The following is a 21,466-nucleotide window of genomic DNA, read 5'->3' as shown; positions in this document are numbered from 1 at the left end:
CTTCGTTTGTCTCAGCATTTGAGGTTTACCCTGTTTCCTTGGATGTCAGGGAAACACCAATTAATTTGCATTGTATTCTCCTGGAAAAGGGTTTGAGACAGAGCCAGATAAGGTGCGGCATGAGCTTCCTAATTACACTTAAAGTGAAAGGCATTCTAAAAGGGAAGGTAAGATCTTAATTAGCTCATTTTTTTAAAACTAGTGTTAGTATCTAAAAAGATCAAGGGGAAGGAGAAAAAACCAAAAGGGATGTGAGTTTCCCAACTACAGCTGACCCTCGAACAACTGGAGGGTTTGGGGTGCCGACACCCCCAACAGCTGAAAATCCACATATAATTTATAGTCGGCCCTCCTTATCCTCAGTTCCATATCTGTGGATTCAACCAACCTCTGACCGCGTAGCACCGTAGTACTTAGCGTTGAAAAACCTCCACGTGTAAGTGGAGTTCAAACCCATGTTGTTCAACTACGATGACTTCATTTTTGTTTTTAATTTAGTTTACTGCTTTCTGTTATGAAGGTAATACATGTCACCACAGAAAAATTGGAAAAAACAGAATATACCGAAAACACAGGAAAAGAATCAATTACCCATAATTCTATATATCAGTTAATAATGCCTTTTATCTTTTTCTTTCTGACATAAAAAAAAATTGTGGTGGTATGATCATACTGTATACACTATTTTATGTCCATTTCCTACGCAACTGACAAATTCAAGGTGAAATATGAGCGTTCCAAAATTGACTGTGGTGATGGTCGTACAATTCAGTGAATATACTAAAAAAAACTGAATTGTACATTTTATATAGGTGCATTGTATGAGATGTGAATTATAACTCAAAAACAATGAAAAAAAATTGTTTACAAACTTTACTTTTCATGTCTTGGTGACATTCTACAGACATTCTATGCAATATAAAAGGCAGTTACCATAATGTACTAAGTCACTCTCCAACTAGAAGATGGATCTAGGTTTGTCACCATCATAACCAATGCTGATACAGCACAGGGAGATCAGCTCAGTGCTTTGTGACCACCTAGAGGGGTGGGATAGGGAGGGTGGGAGGGACCGAGATGCAAGACAGAAGAGATATGGGGACATATGTATATGTATAACTGATTCACTTTGTTATAAAGCAGAAACTGACACACCATTGGAAAGCAATTATACTCTAATAAAGATGTTAAAAAAAAGTAATAACCAATGCTGATAATAAAATCTTTGTTACAACTCTGAGCTCTGTGTATAGCTATCATATTCTTTCCTCTCGAGTTTCCTAGAAGGATTTAAGGTTCTAAATATACCAACAATCTAGAAACTATTTAAAGGACCAACAGACTTAACTCAAGAAAAATCAGTTACTCTTTAAAATCACTAGGCACCAGAAACAAATAATAAAAAGCAGTCTTAAGTGGGACCCACTGGGCATTAAGTTTGGGAGAGAAGAAGACAGGAGACCAAAAGCTGGACCCACAAATATAACATGTATCTGATACCCACAGAATCACAGCTAGAAAACGTTCTCATGCCTGAAAACAACTCACGGCAAAGTAAAAAGTCCAACCCTGGCAGGTGGGTAGCATAACACTGGGGTGCTTGAGAGCACAGCCCCGGGGCTGGAAAGAGTCGTGTTAAAACCCCTATCTGAACCACAGCCAAGAGACCTGGAGCATGTTAAACCTAAATTATGTCCACCATAAACTGGGGATGATAGCACCCTACACGAGAGGATTAATCTGAAGTTCACCTAGGAAGAATGTTCCTGAAGTGCCTGGTGCCACGCCAGCCCATAATCAGCAGCACTCAATACGCAGCTGCAACCCTAATAATGGTGATGTCATCTGCACTTGACCAAACTGGAATGCAGGAATCCAGATCTTAGCCCTCCAGATGTTTCTGCTTAGAAACTACAGTATTTTTCTAACTCAGAAAGCGCCTGAAGGTATTTTTATTACCCTGGGAGTTTCAGCTGTTACCAGAGTTCATTTGCGCAATCTTCACATTCCAGTGTGCTAAAAGCTTTCTCATGCAGGGATAAAAGCAGCCTTTGTCTCAAGCTTGTAAAAGGCACCATCTTTGTCAGATGAGTTAACTGTTAAACTTTGGTTGTATCTCTACAATGGCTAGTTGGGAAACCCCAGGAATGCAAGCACATTCAAATAGTGAGAAGGTGAGTTTTTAGGAGAGCGGATTGCATGTGTGTGTGTGTGTGTGTAAGTGGACTGTGTGTGTGTGTGTGTGTGTGTGTGTGTGTGTTAAGGTGACATATTGTGAGTATTATCTATATGCCAGGCACCATGCTAAGAGCTTCCTACTTCACAACAACCCTGTGAGGTGGGAACGTTCATTAGCCCTCCTTCTACAGTAAGGAAGCTGAGGCTTAAGAAAGTTAAATGTTTTCCCAGAGTCAGACAGCTAGTAAATTAGTGGTAGAGCTAAGATTTGAACCCACGAACACATATGCTCTCATCCACTAGGCTCCACCAAGTAGAACTGACTGCAGGGAGGTAAGCCCTGCAGACTTTAGTTTCATTTTCTGATTAGTGACTTCCTGACTTCCCAGCCTGGCCTTTGACAAGTATGGTCATTTAAAAGCACCAAAAAAGATGGCTTTTTGAAGGTAGTTAGTTGTCCAGGCCGCCCGTAGTGGGAGGTGCCCACAATGTCCCCATGGAAACGAAGGCTGCTTTGAGGCCAGTGACGCAAACCTATGTCCTATTAGAACCACAGGACGTAAAGGATCTTTCTGCACTCCTTCCTATCCCTGGAAACACAGTCACCAGTTTTTCCAAGGGTTCTAGGAAAAGTGACTATGCAATTTATCCTGCAAAACAAGACAATTCGGAGGGCGAAAGGGGGCACAATCAGTATATATGCCGGCATAACGGGGACACATGTCCACGCCAATTTTAGGGCCCCAGGTCACCCTGACTGAGGTCCCCAGTCTGTCAGTGACCCGTATGTGAATTGTATGCATGTGTCAATAAGTAAAAGCACTCCATCGTCCTAATGTCCCACAACTCGTCAGCAGGGGATGAACAAGCACCCACTCTGGCTGCTGGATCACATACGTGTCTCAATCCAGCCTCATATGAAAAGAAGCACTTTGTCCAAAAGGGGAAAAGAGGGTGGTGAATCACAGCCATCACCACAATAATCCCAGTGGTTCCAAGGATCCAGGGATGGGGCAACCCCAGAGGTACATGCTTCGTTAACGTAAGCCAAAGAAGTCTGAACGCTGGCTTTTGTGGATACAGAAAACGGCACGATGACCTGAACAGGCCCTTGCTCAACAGGCCCTCGCTCAACTCTTACCCAATTAAATGCTTTATCTGCTTTATTTCAGAACAGAGGCTTTTATGCCTCCTTGTCCTCTCTTACTCATCCTGGAACTCTAGGAAATAAAATCATCCCGACAGCTCTTCAAACCCAAGCTCCAGGCCTAAGGAGGGGCGTAATAACTTGTGGAGCTAATAAAAAAAAAAAAAAGAAGTCTGAATTTTTCGCTCATTAGATCAATCTGAGATCAAAGCAGTAACATTTTCCCAGCATTTTTCCAAGAAATGTAATAAAATTCAAGGGGATTTAGGACCAAAAAGAGACCCTTAGGGATCACCATGACCAAATTCTTCCTTATAGAAGGGGCAGTGAGGCCTCAAAGTGAAGAGCTCAGCCCAAAGCACACACCCAGGGGATCAGCCCTCCTGGCCCTCAGCTAAAGCCTATTTCCATGTCACTATGCTATTCGGTGATTTAGTTTCTCATGTTTTAAATCTTCTTCTCTCCAAAGAGAGGAGGGAGGGAGGGAGAAAGAGGGGGAACGAAGGAGAGAAGGATGGGGTGGGGTAGGTTTTGATCGCTCCATTAAAGCTTGATGACGATTTCAAATGACCAATATATGAAGATTCAAGAAAAGAGACTAAAAACCCTTTGGTTAGTGTTTAACAAGGAGGACAAATGGACGGCCTACCTTTAGTCTTGATGGCTGTCTCAATGTTCAGAGCATCCCGCTCAGCATCAAAGTTGGTGTACGCTTTGACTGACCCGTACGCACTTGGAGGTGTGGAGTGCTGAGGTTAGAAGACAAACACACTTCAATCCCATATATTTAAAATCCTCTTGTTGAAATGTCAATTCCTAAAATTTTTTTCCCTTTGTTTCTTTTAATAATTTGCATCATTCTTAGGCTAGGTAACTCAGTAAGTATATGAACATGCCATCCCACATAGGATACGAAACTTCCTTATTTCTAATAAGAATTCTTCTTCAAAGGCTCAACTAGTTTAGAATATGATAAATCTATTTCTACATTTCATCTTACTTTTCATGCAAGCTCAAAGGCGGAAAACGCAAAGCTGGGCACTTGAAACCACCCGTTTCTTTGCGGAAGGCTTTGAAGAGCATGAAACTGGGCTGGCCAAAATTTGAAACAAGCTGGAAATGTGGAAATGCCTGAATGACAAGTGTGTTTAGCCAAGTTTTTGCTACAGGCACATGAATTTCCACTGAGCCTGTATCATTGAGCTCACAATTCTTTAAAAAGCAAATGTAGAATGCCTGCCTGCCTGTCTCGGACTATGAGGTAAGTGAGGGAAGCATCTTCTTCCTGCATCCCCCCCACCTCTGGCCACCGCCGTGGAACCAAGGTGGTCAGGCCACATGGCTCACATCCTCTTCATATCGGCCAGGTTCCGCCGGCTTTCTCTACTCTCTCTACCCTCCATTCTGCTGTCTTTAACACGATCCCCTCTGCCTACTACTCTTCCTAGTATTTTTTTTCTCACTGCCCTTTAAACCATAGGTTCTTCCTTTCTGGTGCTTTTCAAAGCCCATCATCCTTCCAGATCTGATGGACCCTCCCCAGCTCTCCCCACCCCAGACGGAGGTAAGGACAACAGCATGATTCTACATCAGTTCTCCTCCCCAGAGTGTTAACTTCTCTCCTTTGAAATGCACTTACAGCCCTCCTCCTCCCTGCTATCCAGTCCCAAAGCAAAGGACAGACAAAACAGGACTGACAATGTTCTTTAGGTTGGCTGATGGCCAGTGGACCCATCCACCACTACACTGCCTTCAACGTCAAGGCTCCCCATCCCTGCCTCCCCACACTGCACACCTCCCATCACATCATGACTCCGTCTAGGCTCAGTTTCTGGGAATAGTCGGAGACTGAGTTGCCCTGACTTACCTTTCCACCCACACGCATCACGTGACAAGGCACCCCAGCATTTATTAGCAGTGAGGCTGTGCAGGTAGACAACTAAGATGCCATCCTCCCAAATGTCTCCTAGCACAAAGCCACAAATCTAAGTTCAGGGCTGGACAAAATGTTCCAAAATGTACTTGTGACCATCTTGGCCAAATAGTAAATCCAGTTAATACATATAACTGAAACACAGTGGATTATCAAGGTGTTTTCCATATAATTTCACTACTTAAACTTTCCAGTAAGATTAACTCAATGGGAATAGAGTACACATTCAGGAAAAGGTAATGACAAAGTGTTATTCTGAAATACTTACTATATATGCTATGGTGGCTACAAAATGAGGACAGAAATCTAAGGGAACACATTTTCCTATTTATTAACAATGCCATCAGTTATTTACAAAGGCAGGCAGTCTGGCCATCGAGCCATATCAAATATGGCTTCATATATCAGGTGCTGTGTCATCTCATCCCAAAAACAACAGTGAGTAGGGAAAAGTTTTACATAATTTTATAGTATCTCCGGAAATAAAATTAAATGGATAACTGAACTTACTACCTGTAAAATTCATTTATCTGAAAATCAAGTTATGGAGGTCCAAGTGATGTTTCTCTTCCCTCAAAGTATTGGGGAATACATGACATTTTCTATTGCAGTCCCATCTCTCCACAGAGAAGCACATCATACTAGAGTAACTTCAAGGGCCCCATGAAAAGCCCTCTGATGAAACCCGATACTAAAAATGATCTAATGATCTGATCCATTAAGAAAAAATTTATTTAGCTCTTGGACTTGTCTGGACCTCAACATGCTGCTTGTATGGTTGCGAACAACAGTGTGCACAAGGTCCAAGAAGAAAGGTGAAAACGAGGTAGGCTTTACACTCCATACAACCTGTGCTCGCACCAACATCATCCATCTGAATGTTTTATTGGCAAGCACCAGAGACAGAGGGTTCTGTACCACATGACCCAAGCTGCTGTCAACCCACTTGAGTGCTTCTTTGTATTTTAATTTCAGTGAGAGCGTATTTTGAAATATCTGGAAGATATGCCTACAAACCAGTGTCACTGCTGAGTTTCTGTAAAAGCCAGTTCTGCCAAGATAACCTGAAAGATGTATGGTACTATTAGATAGTTTACATATTCATAATTTATACTCTACTTTATTCTAAAAGCATTTGTAATGACTTATAATTTTGCATATAGCTTTTTAAATTTTTGACTGTAAAACAAAAAAGCAAATGTATCAGAATTTCCAAGTTCCTGTGAAAGACAATTAAGTATAAGTCTGAGCGACCTGACAGCCAAAGCAAAAAAGGCAACAAGATGAATTATAATACTTCTATTATTTAGTTAAAAAAAAAAATTCTAGCTATTTTGAAGAAAAGCTTTCCCAGGTACTAAATTTTAAAAAGTCCTTGTCTGGAATAACTCTCTGGACACTATAAGAAGTCCAAAACATGCAGGATCATTTTCAATATGGCTGTGGCTTATGCCAACCATTAATAAAATCTGAGGGCATGACATTAAAAATCCTGTATCAATGAGTACCTTCTGTAGAGCACAGGGAACTCTACTCAGTGCTCTGTTGTGACCTAAATGGAAAGGAAATCCAAAAAAGAGGGGATATATGTATCCGTATGGCTGATTCACTTTGCTGTATATCAGAAACTGACTGACACAGAAGTGTAAAGCAACTATACTCCAATTAAAGAAAAAGAAAAAAAAGTCCTCGGGCTTCCCTGGTGGCGCAGTGGTTGAGAGTCCGCCTGCCGATGCAGGGGACACGGGTTCGTGCCCCGGTCCGGGAAGATCCCACATGCCGCGGAGCGGCTGGGCCCGTGAGCCATGGCCACTGAGCCTGCGCGTCCGGAGCCTGTGCTCTGCAACGGGAGAGGCCACAACAGTGAGAGGCCCGCTAACGCAAAAAAAAAAAGTCCTGTATCATCACAATAATTACTACCACTGGCATGTTAAGTATATAGCAGGATAAAATTCCAAGCATCTCAGTGTCACTAGTGTCTGTCCAATTTTAATGTGATGCCAAAACAGTTTCTGGAGCCATACCATTTCTTTCAAATTGAACTACTAGGAACAGCTAAAGTACTGGGGAAGACAGGGAAGCAAGGGGATTCCGGGAATGACTGTCCGAATTTTGTCCTCATTTTCCTTAGATGTACAAGGAAAGGAAGAGGCACAGCTACCCAGAGAGATTACCAATTTTCAAAAATCACACAAAGTGAAAATGATATACTTACATCACCCTCCAAGCTGAGCTTGCAGAGAATTTCATGAACGGTAGACATTTTGAAAGAAGCTGGAAAAAAAAAAAGTACAATTCTTTATTATGAAGAGGCTTTCCTTTCCCCCGAAGCGCAGTTGTTCATTATACTCATCTCTACTTCTTGGGCCATTTCATCTGACGATATTAGAGTAATTTGTGCAAATAGATGCAATTCCTATCTTGTGATTGGGAAAATTAAAGCTGAGAGATGGTTTGCCTTAGGTTTGGGATGGACGACAGAACTAGCTAGTCTTGTTCTTGCCCAGTTTGAAGGGAACCTGGGGAGACTGACTTGTAAATACAAAACCAAAACATTTCTTCCCAAGACCAGTCCAAACAGGATAAGACTGAATCTTCCAGTTCTCCTAAAAAGTGATAATCTTGTCAAACCAGCCAGTACTGCTGTATTTTTCACCAATAATTTAATATATCATATATAATATATATCCATAGTCTGAAAACTATGGATATGAACTGAAATCAGTAGCATTTTCATGCTGGCTGATTCCTAAATGGAGCCCTTTATTACTATCCATAATTATTCTCTTACCTCACCAATGCTTAGACGATATTAAACTGCATGGACATATATACACTACCAAACGTAAGGTAGATAGCTAGTGGGAAGCAGCCGCATAGCACAGGGAGATCAGCTCAGTGCTTTGTGACCACCTAGAGGGGTGGGATGGGGGGGGTGGGAAGGAGACGCAAGAGGGAAGAGATATGGGAACATATGTATATGTATGACTAATTCACTTTGTTATAAAGCGGAAACTAGCACACCATTGTAAAGCAATTATACCCCAATAAAGGTGTTAAAAAAAAAAAAGAAGATATTAAACTGTTGATGAGAAACACAATGGACAGATTTTGACCTTAACTCATCCCATAGAAGACTGATCCTTGTATTTAAGATTCAAAATGGCTGAAGTTAAGTCATCTTTCAGTTAATACACTTAATTGGACAGTGATACGACAACGTAATGAACTGGCTTTCCAGCTTTGCAATCACACAGTTCTCGGAATTGATATACCAACCCCTGCCAATAAAAAGTGCTCAACTGGCAGGAAATTTACCTCCACTGAGACAAGACAGGTCATTCAGCCAACAGCCTCCCGAAAATAAAGAAAACAGAGCAGAGCTGCATCCTCAAACAGTGGGAACGACGTCTGAATTGCAGCAACTCCTGTTTTGGTCTCTTTTTGCTTAATATTCTTTGATCAAGGAAATGGTGCCCATGCAATTCAGCTTTCTTTTCTCTTCCAACAGTTTGCTTAGTCTACGTGTTTTCAGACAGCTGGCTTTGAAGGAATATTTGGACATAGACATTAGTTAATTTATCAGAAGGCTTTGGACTAGGCAGATTCCAGGCTCTGTGTGGGGTGAGTTAGAGGAATTAAGAGAAAAGATTTGCCTTTATTTGTGGTTATGGAAGTATTTCTACAAGATTTTCACCATGAGCTCTCTCCTACATGACATCCTCTCTCTTCTTGATGCTTACAGAAGCTTTTTTCTTTTGCAGTACGTGGGCCTCTCACTGTTGTGGCCTCTCCCGTTGCGGAGCACAGGCTCCGGATGCACAGGCTCAGTGGCCATGGCTCACGGGCCCAGCCGCTCCGCGGCACGTGGGATCTTCCCGGACCGGGGCACGAACCCGTGTCCCCTGCATCGGCAGGCAGACTCTCAACCACTGCGCCACCAGGGAAGCCCAGATGCTTATAGAAGCTTTTTAAGCACACGGCAAAAAAGAAAATCACAGCTATTCCAACTCCCCCATTCCCACAACTCTCAGACACTATCACACACACCCCCAACCCCTGCAATGCATCACAGCACTGGGATACGATCCTAGTTTGTAAAGTCATCCTCTATAAATAAACTGTGGTACATCCAGACAATGTAATATTATTCAGCACTAAAAAGAAATGAGCTATCAAGCCATGAACAGACACGAAGCAAACTTAAATGTATGTTACTAAGTGAAAAAAGCAGTTTGAAAAGGCTACATACTGTATGATTCCAGTTATATGCCATTCTGGAAAAGGCACAACCATGGAGACAGTAAAAGGATCAGTGGCTGCTACGGCTTAGAAGGGAAGGAGGGAGGGACGAATTGGCAGAGCGCAGAAGATTTTTAGGGCTGTGATACAGTAACGGTGGATACATGTTATGACACGTTTGCCCATATCCACAGAATTTACAACACCAAGAATGAACCCTAATGTAAACTATGTGTTTTGAGTGATAAAGATGTGTCAATGTAGGTCCAGCAATTATAACAAATGTACTTCTCTGGTGCGGGATTTTGATAGTTGCAGAGGTTGTGTGTGTATATAGGGGGGGTGCTGGGAATATATGGGAACTCTGACTTCGTAGTCAATTATTCTATGAACCGAAAACTGCCCTGAAAAATAACGTCTATTTTCTTTAAGAGTCTTGCTCTGTAGCTGGACTGTCCAATACACTAGCCACCAGCCACATGGGGCTATCAAGCACTGAAAGGTGTCCAGACCACACTGAGATGTGCTGTAAGTGTCAAGTACACACCAGATGTGGAAGAATTAGTATAAGAATGTAAAATCGAAGAATCATCTCCAACTTCAACTTGGGCCAAGAAACATTCTATAGCATCTCATCAGGAGGCTGCTGAGAATCACCAAAGAGGACATGAGCCCCCAGGACACGGACCACCTAAGCCCTGGCCTGGACTCCCACCCCTGGGGCTCAGTCAGAACTGGGCTAGGTTTGCAGTGAGGGGTCAACGGTTGTCATCTGCCTCGCAGAATTCTAGTCCCCACTGTAAACAACTAAGAAAGAAAAATGTCAAAGCAAAAAGAAGACCAACAAGTCAGAGTTGTTTCCGGGTGGATTAAATTCCACTTATTTATTAGATCAGTTACTTCACATGGGTTCTGAGGTTCAGGAAATCGCAACTTGCAGAGGCGGGTACGTTTCTGCCAGGGAGTTCTTTCAAGTTGCCTTTCCAGCTCCGAGCACCGGCTTGGGAGACAGCTGCCTAACCATGTCCCAACCCCTCAGTATGGTATAAACCAAAGACCATCAGATTCATGTAATCCTTCTCCCACAGACACAATACAGAGACAGAAAATGGGGATTTTGAAAAGGCTCACAAGTCTTCCTTGCTGTTTAACGGTCGACAGTGGTACCGCTCTTTCACCTCACATCAGTCCTACGTGCCACTACCAACTAAATTCCTCTATTTTATCTTGTCACAATAAATAGTTCAAAATCCATCCTTCCGTGATGTTCTCTTACTCCAGCTCCGTCCAGCCCTCTATGTACTCCCCAGCAAAAGTGGACCTCAACCAAACTGTTCCTTGCTTCTCCCCAAACACACCGTAACAGCTTTAATCCACAGCACCTTGATTCGTGTCTCCTGCCTCATCTCCTTACCCTTGTCTCTTCTTCTGGTTACAGATGCTGCCCATTCCTCAAGTCACCACACCTCTGGCACCTGCTCCAATGGGGTGGCTGCGGCCCACATTCCCCGGCACTGCCTCTCCCACCTTTCAATGCCAGAAACACTTTCTGATGCCGCTAGACTTACTCACCACTGAGCAAGAGTGTCCTGAGTTCCTGCCACGCGTGCGCCACACATTCAGATGGCAAATACAGAGTACAATTCAACCAAACGGGGGTCTCATAGGCCCCAGAGTCCCAGTTCCCCCACAGATTGAAGAGGGCCTCTGCACACTCTAGGTGCTAAATAAACGGTCAGAAATGACTTGCTATTTTGCATAATGAACATTTATATTTATATTGTTGATACTCATTCTGTAGGAAAAGAATGTCACAGTAACCAAAAAAACAATATCCATGAAGCTTGGGATTACTCCATGCAAGTGTCTTCTGTATCCATATAAATATTGCCTACTCCATGCAAGCTTAAGGGCAAACACATTTTCACCTTAGAAATAAAACACGGCCCTCAGGACTTCCCTGGTGGTCCAGTGGTTAAGACTCTGCGCTCTCAATGCAGGGGGCCCAGGTTCGATCCCTGGTCAGGGAACTAGATCCTGCATACGTGCCATAGCTAAAAGATCCTGCGTGCTGCAACTAAGACCCGGCGCAGCCCAAATAAATAAATATTAAATATAAATATTAAAAATAAATATTAAAAATATTATTTAATAATACATTTTTTTTTAAAACCATGGCCCTCATTTCTTCACTACATCCAATCCGCTGGTTTCTTCACTACATCCTGGTCTCTTCACTACATCCAATCCCCTGGGAATGCAAAGTCATCTTGCAGACGACTAATTAATCTCCAGAAGAAAGAGTCGGCTGTACCACTTATGTTTGTTAAAACATTAGCTTAATATAGTGCATATGACTAATGAGAAGATGTCAGAGTGCTGCTATCCTTGGAAGCAGAAAGAGAAAGTCTTGGCAGGGCTACTGTAGGTTACAATCACTGGTGACACCCAGGTAATCAATCAACAAGCCCCTAACACACACACACCGGGCCTGCCCCGCATTAAAGGCTGGGAGAGACACACACAAAACTATGAAACACAGACTCCACTCCTGCAGAACCTTGCAGCTCTCTTCCCTTCTCGCCCCAGGAAGACTAGCCCAGGTCACCCAGCTAATGAGAAAGGGAGTCAGGGCCAGGTTCCAGGTCCCCTGACTCTTGGGCCCTTGCCCTTTCAACTTCACCACAGTGGCTCTTCATTCCAAGAGATTAAGACATGGAGAGAGAGAAAGATAAAAGCAGCATCAGTGAGACTGGCTAAGGGTCTGAGAGGTGAGGTACTGACTAGTTTGAGAAGGACACTCACTCACCCTGGAAAGTTCCAGCCAGAGAAACAAGGGAAAGCCCGAGGAGATGGGATGTGGGAGAGTGTGTGTGGGGGGAGGGGGCAAGAGGCCAGGTTTAAAACCAGCCATGTCTAATGTGGTGGCACGTGGGGGGCCTGAGATGTAAGTTTCTGAACGGTGCAGATTTAAGCTTGGCTATGGAAAGGGATTTGATGCCAATACTAAGCATCCATTCACCGTATTTGCTCTGGAGGCTGAATTTTCTTGCTGAAACAATAGCTCTGCCTTTTTAGTGTACCTGTTGTTTTTAAGTCTCCATACCATAGGAGACAATTCCACCCCCAGTGACCACTTAGCACACTGAAAAATTCATAAGCGCATTAAAATCAGAACAACCGCTCCGTGTCTGGCAGACCTCTCCACAGACACGAAAATGGCATCACTCTTTCCAACATTACAGCCTCACAAAGATCTCCAACTGGTTTCAACTTGCAAAAAAGAAAGAGAAAAAAATCAGCAAATTCAATCTTTTGATGAGTACCTCCACATACCAGTACCTCTTATTCGCAGGAAAGGACTGGGTGACTTACACAAGATTGTTCAAATCGCCTTCTTCAGGGAAAGTTTTTTGTTTAAGAAAATAACTAGAGAAGTACAAGGAGGCTCACTGAGAGCCATACCCACTTCAGACTGGCTTGAAATAACGCACCACTGGGAAGGGAACACAGACACTCCACCCTAACGAAGGGAACAGAACAGTTTCCTCTGGCCTTGAAAATATTAATAAATGAGACTGTTAACTGCCTGACTGGAAAAGCTCTTATAGCGCAAAGTTAGACATTAAAGAAATCCGTGCAGCTGCTGGAAATGAAGCAACTTACATCTAACATAAGCACTATCTTAAAGATAAGAGTTTGTCCTTTTTTTTTTTTAAACCCCATAGATTACACTGCATTTCACTGTTTCACTTCCAACACACAGTTGCAACAAAAATAGTACAAGTAAAACAGCTTTAACGTCTCCCTTCCCCCCCAAAAAAAGTAAAAGAAAGTTTGCAAAAAGGTTGAAACAAACAAAAAAAGAAAACCTAAAAGTTAGTGCTTCAAATAATAAAAACAAGTTCTACTGAAATGAATGAAGAACCAGCTCCAGAAAGCCCATATATTAATTGTCACAAACAAACAAAAACACATTGCGGCAGGGCTCCTCTGCCCAGCAGAATCTGAGTATAACCCAGCAGTTTCGTGGTCACACCCACTTTTAAAATGTGGAGTGTTGATGTGTTACTGCAAAACACATCCCTAGCAACCATGATGAATCAATCAGGGACTGGATGATACAAAGGAGGATTTTTTTAAAACCAAAAAAATGGGGGCGGGTGTGGGGATGGCGGGTTGGGATTCCCCGCCAAGCCCTTACTGTGCAGTCCTGGGTCTACAGGAGCAGACTGACATTTTAAACCAAGAGGGGGTAAAAAAAAATGCATGAGTGGGGGGTAGGGGTAGAGTTCCCACTTTATTCACTCTCCACCCCTCCCTCCCAGAGCATTTTTATTTAACAGAACCTTCCTGAAAGCACACAGTTTTCTCCTTGGTTTTTATGGTCTTGATTAATGCCTGAGTCACAGGAGCAAGTCATTCCCCAGAAATCCTGGAATTCTGCCCAGGGGCCTTGATCAAACTGAGCAGGATGGACACGGTGCTGCACTTGCTCTGGCCTGTCCCTTTTGCTGCCTGATCGGAATCAATATTTGTTTACTAACTCCAGACACACTGTGGCCTCAGGCTCTCAGAGCCTCTCGTTCAATCTCCCGAAGTGGGGTTGGAGTGGGCAGAAAGAGACGTGCAGAAGAATGATGTCACTTGGCACAAAGTACTCTCACAGTTGAGAGATCAAGGTCTTCACATCTACAACTCAATTTCAGTGTTTTATGGCCCAAATATTATATTTCCAATGGGGCCCTGCTGCTTACAGAAAAAAGTCTACCACACACACACACACACACACACACACACACACACACACACCCAGCACCAGTTAGACTGGATTGGTAATTCTCCAAACACATTCAGCACTGTCCAACTACCTCTAGGCCACACACACACACAGACAGACACACACACACACACACACCCACCCAGCACCAGTTAGACTGGATTGGTAATTCTCCAAACACATTCAGCACTGTCCACCTACCTCTAGGCCACACACACACACACCCACACCCAGCACCAGTTAGACTGGATTGGTAATTCTCCAAACACATTCAGCACTGTCCAACTACCTCTAGGCCTGGGTTTTCCAAGTTCCCTCTACTGGGAATGCTCTATCTGGATCAGCTGACATCCTCGGGAGACTTCAGGACACAAAAAATACTGTTACCTTTCTCCTGTACCTCTCCCTGCTCTGTGCTCCTGTCTCTCTTGGTGTATCTGTGAAATATCAGAGCTGAGGGTACAAAGGCGGTCTTCCATTCTATAAGGCAGTCTTCCATTCTATCTGCCCCCAGGGTTTCTGTCTTATGCATCCCCATTTCCCCATAGGTCTGAGCACAGTGCCTAACACACTGGAGGCGTTCACTCACATTTTTGGATGGTTTACACACACTGGGTCTTTCCACATTATATCTTTTTTTCCTTCTTTTCCACTACATTCTCCTTCCTCAATTTCCTTTCTCTTCCTCGGACTGCGTATCTCAAATGCAGCTCCAGTTCCATACATTCAGAGCTGGAGGCTTCAATTCCCAGCCTCTGTTCACACCTTTGCAAAGCCTGGTAGAGCAATTCAGGAGACTGCCTCTTTCTCATACGATATGCAGCTCTTCACCTTCTCCCACAGCTCAACCTCCACCTTTAATACCGTCAGGGCCCCTTGGCTCCTAGCTCTGTCCACGGGACAACGTGGAAATGTAACCTACATCTCCTTGTGGCAAGAAAGGCAGGGAAGGAGGCTACAAGGAGGAAAGATTTGCAAGTGGCCTTGGGACTCTGACTTCCTCTGAGCTGGGAGTGTGGGGACTGGGTGTGGCAGAGAGACAAAGGGCAAAGATTCCATGTGACAGCCACTCCCTTGAGTCAGAACTTCCCACACCAAGCCTGGGAGTGTAACTCAGACCACTTACTTAGATGCTACTGACTTCTCTCTGACAAGACTGAGCTCAGACGGTTTCACAGCTTCAGGTGTACCCTAGGGGAGACTTGGAGGTAATCTCACTGGAGCCACTGCAAAGAACAAGGTTGGGCATCTCCTGACCCCTACAGCTGACCTGCTCCCCAACAAAAGAGACGGGGACCGCCTCTGGCAACTGGCGAGGAAAAACAGACCTGAGAGTGAAAGAGCAGAAAATTTTTTTTTTAAAAGACTGGAATTTCCTCCTGATGTAGCCTACAACTAGAATAGGGTGTGGCACCAGGGAAAAAGAGGGAGGTGGGTTCCCATATGCATGCAAAAAAAGAACATTCCATTTCTATTCTTTTTTTTAATTTACTTTTGGCTGTGTTGGTCGTTGCTACCCGTGTGTGGGCTTTCTCTAGTTGCGGCGAGCGGAGGCTACTCTTCATCTCGGTGCGCAAGCTTCTCATTGCGGTGCTTCTCTCGTTGCGGAGCACGGGCTCTAGGCGCACAGGCTTCAGTAGTTGTGGCTTGCGGGCTCTAGAGCACAGGCGGCGAGCGGAGGCTACTCTTCATCTCGGTGCGCAAGCTTCTCATTGCAGTGCTTCTCTCGTTGCGGAGCACGGGCTCTAGGCGCACAGGCTTCAGTAGTTGTGGCTTGCGGGCTCTAGAGCACAGGCTTAGTATCTGTGGCGCACAGGCTTAGCTGCTCCGTGGCATGTGGGATCTTCCCGAACCAGGGCTAGAACCCGTGTCCCCTGCATTGGCAGGCAGATCCTTAACCACTGCACCACCAGGGAAGCCCTCCGTTTCTATTCTCATAGTCAAATCCAGAAGCCAGGTTAAGTCAATGATAACTTTAAACAACACTTTCCCTAAAGCAAGTAAACTATGACGCTCAGGTCTGTGGAACAGCTGGATTAAAGGGGAAATGAGCCCCAACCAAGTTTGGAAACAAATATTAATTTGGGAGAACGTAAAGCTCAAAATCCAATTACTGTCTATACAAATTCACTCGATTTTGTCTATTTTATTTTTTTCCCCACTAGATTTAAAGCCTAAAGAGCAGAGTTTTGTTTTTGTTTTGGTCTGTTTTGTTCAGTGCTATATCCTCAGTGCTTATACTGTAAGTAGAACATAGTAGGTGCTTAATAAATATTGTGGAATGAACAGATGTTTAAGGCAGCCCAAGAGAGCCTGGGAACGGTTTTGTGTCCCGGTCCGGGAGGATGCCACATGCCGCGGAGCAGCTGGGCCCGTGAGCCATGGCTGCTGAGCCTGCACATCGGGAGCCTGTGCTCCGCAACGGGAGAGGCCGCAGTAGTGAGAGGCCCGCGTACCACAAAAAAAAAAAAAAAAAGCGCCTGGGACTTCTATTTGTGACACGTTAAGAAATGCCTCAGCAGGCGCACAGCCCCACACAAGGGAAGACCAAGAACAAAGGCCAAATGCTAGGCCCGATGGTGCAAGAAGAGCCTACAACCCTCAAAATCAATAACAATTATAGAAGGATATCTACCTTGCCAGGAAAACTACTTAAATTAGAAATTAGTCAGGAAACCAATGGCCATGACTGCCGGCATGTCAATCGATACAGCATTTTTAATAGCTCAAAGACAGAGGATGTTATTGTGACCCCAGTCCAAGACCAAGCTCTTGCTCAAAGCCAGTGAGTCAGCAATATTTCCTGGGCATTTGCAACAGGCAAGGCATTTAGCACTGCAAGAAATCACAAAATCTAGGCGGTCCCCTAATCATAAACCTCCAACTAAAAAATTTACATTGATGGTCACACCCTTGCACTGCAGATGCAATCCATACCTCTGGAGAAAGCCTTGACTGAAGATTTGAGATAATAGGTGGAGTCAGAAGTGCTGTATGGGATGGTCTTAACACCACTGACCACTAAGCACACTGAACCTGGCCTCATATGAGATCCTCCTTCACAATGCTTGAATATTATATTATGTGGCTCCTTCCATAGCCTCAAATTCTATAAATTACAGATGTTTAGGTTTAAAAATGCTCTTGTTATCTTTTAAATAACACATCTCCCCTGGGTTGCTGAGGATTTCAGGACCACCAACCGTTCCTAACGTTGAATATTAATGAATATTGACTCAATCTGCTTGTCTCTAGCTGGGTATGAGAACACTGAAGTGGGAGGGAGGGGGGAATGCAGCAGAACTGGAGAAGAATGGACAGGCTTTTGTAATATGTGGGGGCGGGAGGGGTCTCCAAGGAGGCAGGAGGAAGAGAGTAAAGTAGAGAGGGTGATAAGGACATAATTTTCCAATTAAAATAATTTAATCAGGGCCAACCTTAAAACTTAGAAAACTTCCAGTAAAATACTTCAATAATTTACTCTTACATATTATACCTCACCCTCCTCCCACCCTCCCTCCCCACCCACCATCACTCCCATCCCGCAAATTAGGCATTGTACTATCAGTACTTCGATATAGTGCAGGTTAAGGTAGGGGTTTTCTGGGCTAGCCTGAGAACCTAAGCACCTTCTGTAACATTGTTTCAGTGCTACAGCGCATTCTGCATTCGAAATAACCAAGTTCCGGACAGGCACAGTAGGGCACACTTTTGGACAGAACCCATCAGTACCATCAGTATGAGCTCAGGGGTCCCGACCCCTGGACTCCAGGACCTTAGGGCTCCTGGTAAACACCCAGCGTGCCCCATGAAGTTACTGTTCTTTTACCTCTAATAGCTTTAAAATGGCAACTCTTAACACAAAAAGAATGACACTCGGTTTTGGTATGGCACTTAATGTTTCCAGTGTGCTTTACAAATTTATTTTTGAATGAATATGGTTTTTGGAATCTTCGATAATAACCCTATGTGGGGAAAGTAAGAATGTGCATTCTTACACCACTTTCATAGATAAGGAAATTGATGTCCACACCTTTTTTTTAACTGAGAGTTGATGGAATCCAGGCCTACAACACCAGGCGCTGGGACCCATCTCACAGAGCTACAAGGAGCAGCCCGGGGGCGTACGCCCTTTTCTGTACCCTCTGTCCCTGACTCAATGTCGCATCAGCGCCAGTAAGTCAGTGACGATTCTCCCCACAGAACCACGGGAGAACACTTCCTTTCCTGATGCAAAAGTAGTCAACCAAATAAGAAACTCTCCAGATTCACGGAAATCAAAAGTTGCTCTCCTACAAGATAAGCTAAACAAAGGAGAATGAGGGGAGGTTCTACCGTTGTTTTGTTTTACTGGGGCAGGAGGTTGCTGCTAAAAACGCCCACCCCTCATCCTCCCCCGACTGCTTCCCTCCTGCTCGTCGGCACAAGTTCCACAAATGCTCGTTTGTTTCAAGTAAAGTTAACTTGGAACAGATGGGGATTACTTTCTAGATAGCCGTAGCGCTAGTGTTAAACGTGGAGGGTGCCGCACGTCTGCTCTCCACCCGACCAGGGGCTCGCAGGGAGGCCACACCCAGCCCCCCAGCGGCGCCCGGCGCGTTTGGAATGCGAAGCCTCCCTCCGCCCCCCTCCCCGGCGCCACCTCGTCGGGCTTCCTGCGAGCACTTCGCGGGGGATGCCCGACTCCCTCCTGCCCTGCACGCCCCAGGCCGGGGCACACGCGGCCCCCCTCACTCGTGTCCAGACCCCCCTCGCCACTGGGTGCCCTCCTCGCAAAGCTCCTAGTGCGGACCGTCCCTTCAGCCCCCTCCCCGGACGGCCTCCCGAGTCCCCGTCTCCAGAGCTGCTCTTTGCAAGGCCGTCTCCTTCCCTCGCTCTCCACACCCCGCCAGCGCGGCGGCCCCGGGGCCATAGCGGGCGGGCGGGGCGCCCCGCTTACCTGGGCCAAGCGCAGTGCGCTGCGAGCGTCGCCAGATGCAAAGCGGAGCCAGCTGGCCTGGGTGGGGCTTTTATATCCGCCACATCCTCGCGGTGCACGGGAGGCCCGCCCCGCCGCCCCCCGCCCCGCCTTCTCCTGCTCCGGCCGCTAGCACTCGAGTCAGGGTGATTCACAGTCCCGGGTCCGCCCGCTCGCCCCCGGGAGACGCCTCGCCCTGGAACGTTCCCCGGGCCGCGCCAGTGGGAGCGGCCCCACGCCCACGGCTCTGCCGTCCGATGAAGCGCCACCGAGGCTTCCTCGAGGCCTAGTACCGGCCTAGTTTTCTCCTCTCTTCCTCTTTTACTTCTCGAGCGCCACGTCGAGCGCGCAGCCCTGCCTCAGGTTAATACGTTTTCAAGACTTTCGTAGACTCTGACCTTAAGTCGCTTTTTTGTTTGTTTAAGGCGTCAATGCAATGGAAGGAAGAATTGTTCCAAGAAGCATAAATCGTGATTCCCCTGAGCTGGGCCGTTGGCATCCAGCTCCCCATTACCGTCTGCAAACATATCAGCTTAACCTCTGACCGGCTATTGCCGGGAGGATCGCGGGGAGGGAGATCCGCCGGGTCCTGGCGGGCAAAGGACTGGCCCCGCCCCGGCCTCGGAGGGCGCCGGGAGACGCGGAGCCATGGTGGGAGTTGGGTGGGGGGGTAGGAGGCCGAAGCCAGGAGCCAAGGTCCCACCCCGCCAGCCCGAGGAGGCGCCCTTTTCCCGAGCGCTCTCTGCTTGGCTTCCCTCCACGCCTCCCGCGACCCTCCGGGACTCCCACACGTCCTCGTGGCAGGCCGTCCCGGGCTGGGTGGGGCCGGTGGCTTTGAACCTCGAGTTCCAACAAATAAGTTTCCTCCCTTACTTCTGTCCTAACTGCCGTTCTTTTTTGGGGTTTTTTTGTTTTTTCTCAGACTCTTAGCTCCATGGCTTGGTTTTGCTGTTTCTCGCTTTTCTTCCACTCTCTGCTTCCACGAACCGCAGTGGCAACACGCAGGCAAACATGGTTTTGTGGTTGATTGCGCAAATACTGTACTCACCTCAAACTAGCAGGAGAGTTTTGCTAAGAATCCCAAAGATCTCTCTGCACCTTTGAATTCCTCCCTTTCACAGACCTCACTTAGCTTTCTACTGATGCTTCTGTTTTAATCCCCCGTCTATCTTAACGTCCGTTTTTACTTTCCAGTTAAGCGTCACTTCACTCCTGGGAATCAGGAAACAGCAAGGCCAAGACATCGTTGCCAAGCTCACAGTCAAGTCCAGACCACAAATGGGGTCCCTGGACACTCAGCCCAGAGCACTGTTACCCATTTCTTTCACTCAGAAGGAAACATGATAGGCACTGTCAGAAGGACAAATAGAAAATAAAGCAATTCTGTTGATACAATTTCTGATTTACATTTATAGCCCTTCAATTTAGGCTGAAAGCTTTACAGCCTAAACATTTTGGAACAGAAGGAGAGCATAGGCTGACCGTAATGGTGAACGGGATTCTGCTTCCCTTCTCTTCTCTGGGCCTCTTGACGCCCAGCTGTGCTGTGATAGGCCCTCTACAGAAGATAAGATTTAATTCGAATCATGTGGAATACCTAAAAGCCAAGTAGCCGGAAGAATGCTTTTGCTTGTCTAGGGCATCCAGCAAAGCCAAACGTACAGATCTGTCCAATAACCAGGGTCTGCTTCTTGCTACAGAACTTCACACTGGTATTTTCATAAAAATGAAGCTATCAGACGTCATGGTTTGCTCTTTCTGAGGAATGGGGGGGCCAATTCTGCCAGTTTAAATGAGCTTTTGAATCTCTGAGTGCAAAGATCGTTTTTTCTTTCTTTCTTTCTCCTCCATGGCTGGAAGAATGTTTACAACAACAGATCTCAGATTGTGTCTACTGCTGTGCGTTCTGTTCTCTAAAGCCTTGACTTTATTTTGTTCACACTTTCTCTGCTGCACCTCAACACTGCTAATTGCGCCTAGCTAGCAGTGATAGGCACTCACTAAAAGGTACAGAATAATAGAATTATTCACCCAATAACAGAATGTTAGAGCAGAGAGGGTCCTTAAGAGACTAACATTTCCAATTCTTGATTTTTATAGATGAAGAAACTGGAGCCCAAATAAAGTCTCCTGCCCAGTCCAGAGATTTAAAAATGCACTCAAGTTACTTATTGCAGTTTAACAAATTACCACCCAAACTTAGTGGTTCAAACATAAATAAAACCATTT

General features: G+C 45.4%; 1 protein-coding gene and 1 non-coding gene across 2 annotated transcripts in view; one reads left to right on the top strand and one right to left on the bottom strand.

The window, feature by feature from the left end:
- ANXA2 (annexin A2) overlaps nt 1-19,303 on the bottom strand; it is a 44,497-nt gene extending 25,194 nt beyond the window's left edge. The window contains exons 1-3 of the mRNA XM_060005868.1: nt 19,220-19,303; nt 7,474-7,532; nt 3,975-4,074 (exon numbers count right to left, since the gene is read on the bottom strand). Coding sequence (XP_059861851.1) covers nt 3,975-4,074; nt 7,474-7,521 — 148 coding nt within the window. The 5' untranslated portion in view covers nt 7,522-7,532; nt 19,220-19,303. The remainder of the gene's footprint in view (nt 1-3,974; nt 4,075-7,473; nt 7,533-19,219) is intronic.
- On the top strand, nt 11,458-11,530 carry TRNAE-CUC (transfer RNA glutamic acid (anticodon CUC)). The gene has a single exon. It is a non-coding gene; the product is annotated as a tRNA-Glu (tRNA).
- Nucleotides 19,304-21,466: the final 2,163 nt, after the last annotated feature.

The sequence above is a fragment of the Delphinus delphis genome, chromosome 2, assembly GCF_949987515.2.
Source record: "Delphinus delphis chromosome 2, mDelDel1.2, whole genome shotgun sequence".
Lineage (NCBI taxonomy): Eukaryota > Metazoa > Chordata > Mammalia > Artiodactyla > Delphinidae > Delphinus > Delphinus delphis.
This window is presented reverse-complemented; position numbering and strand designations above follow the sequence as displayed.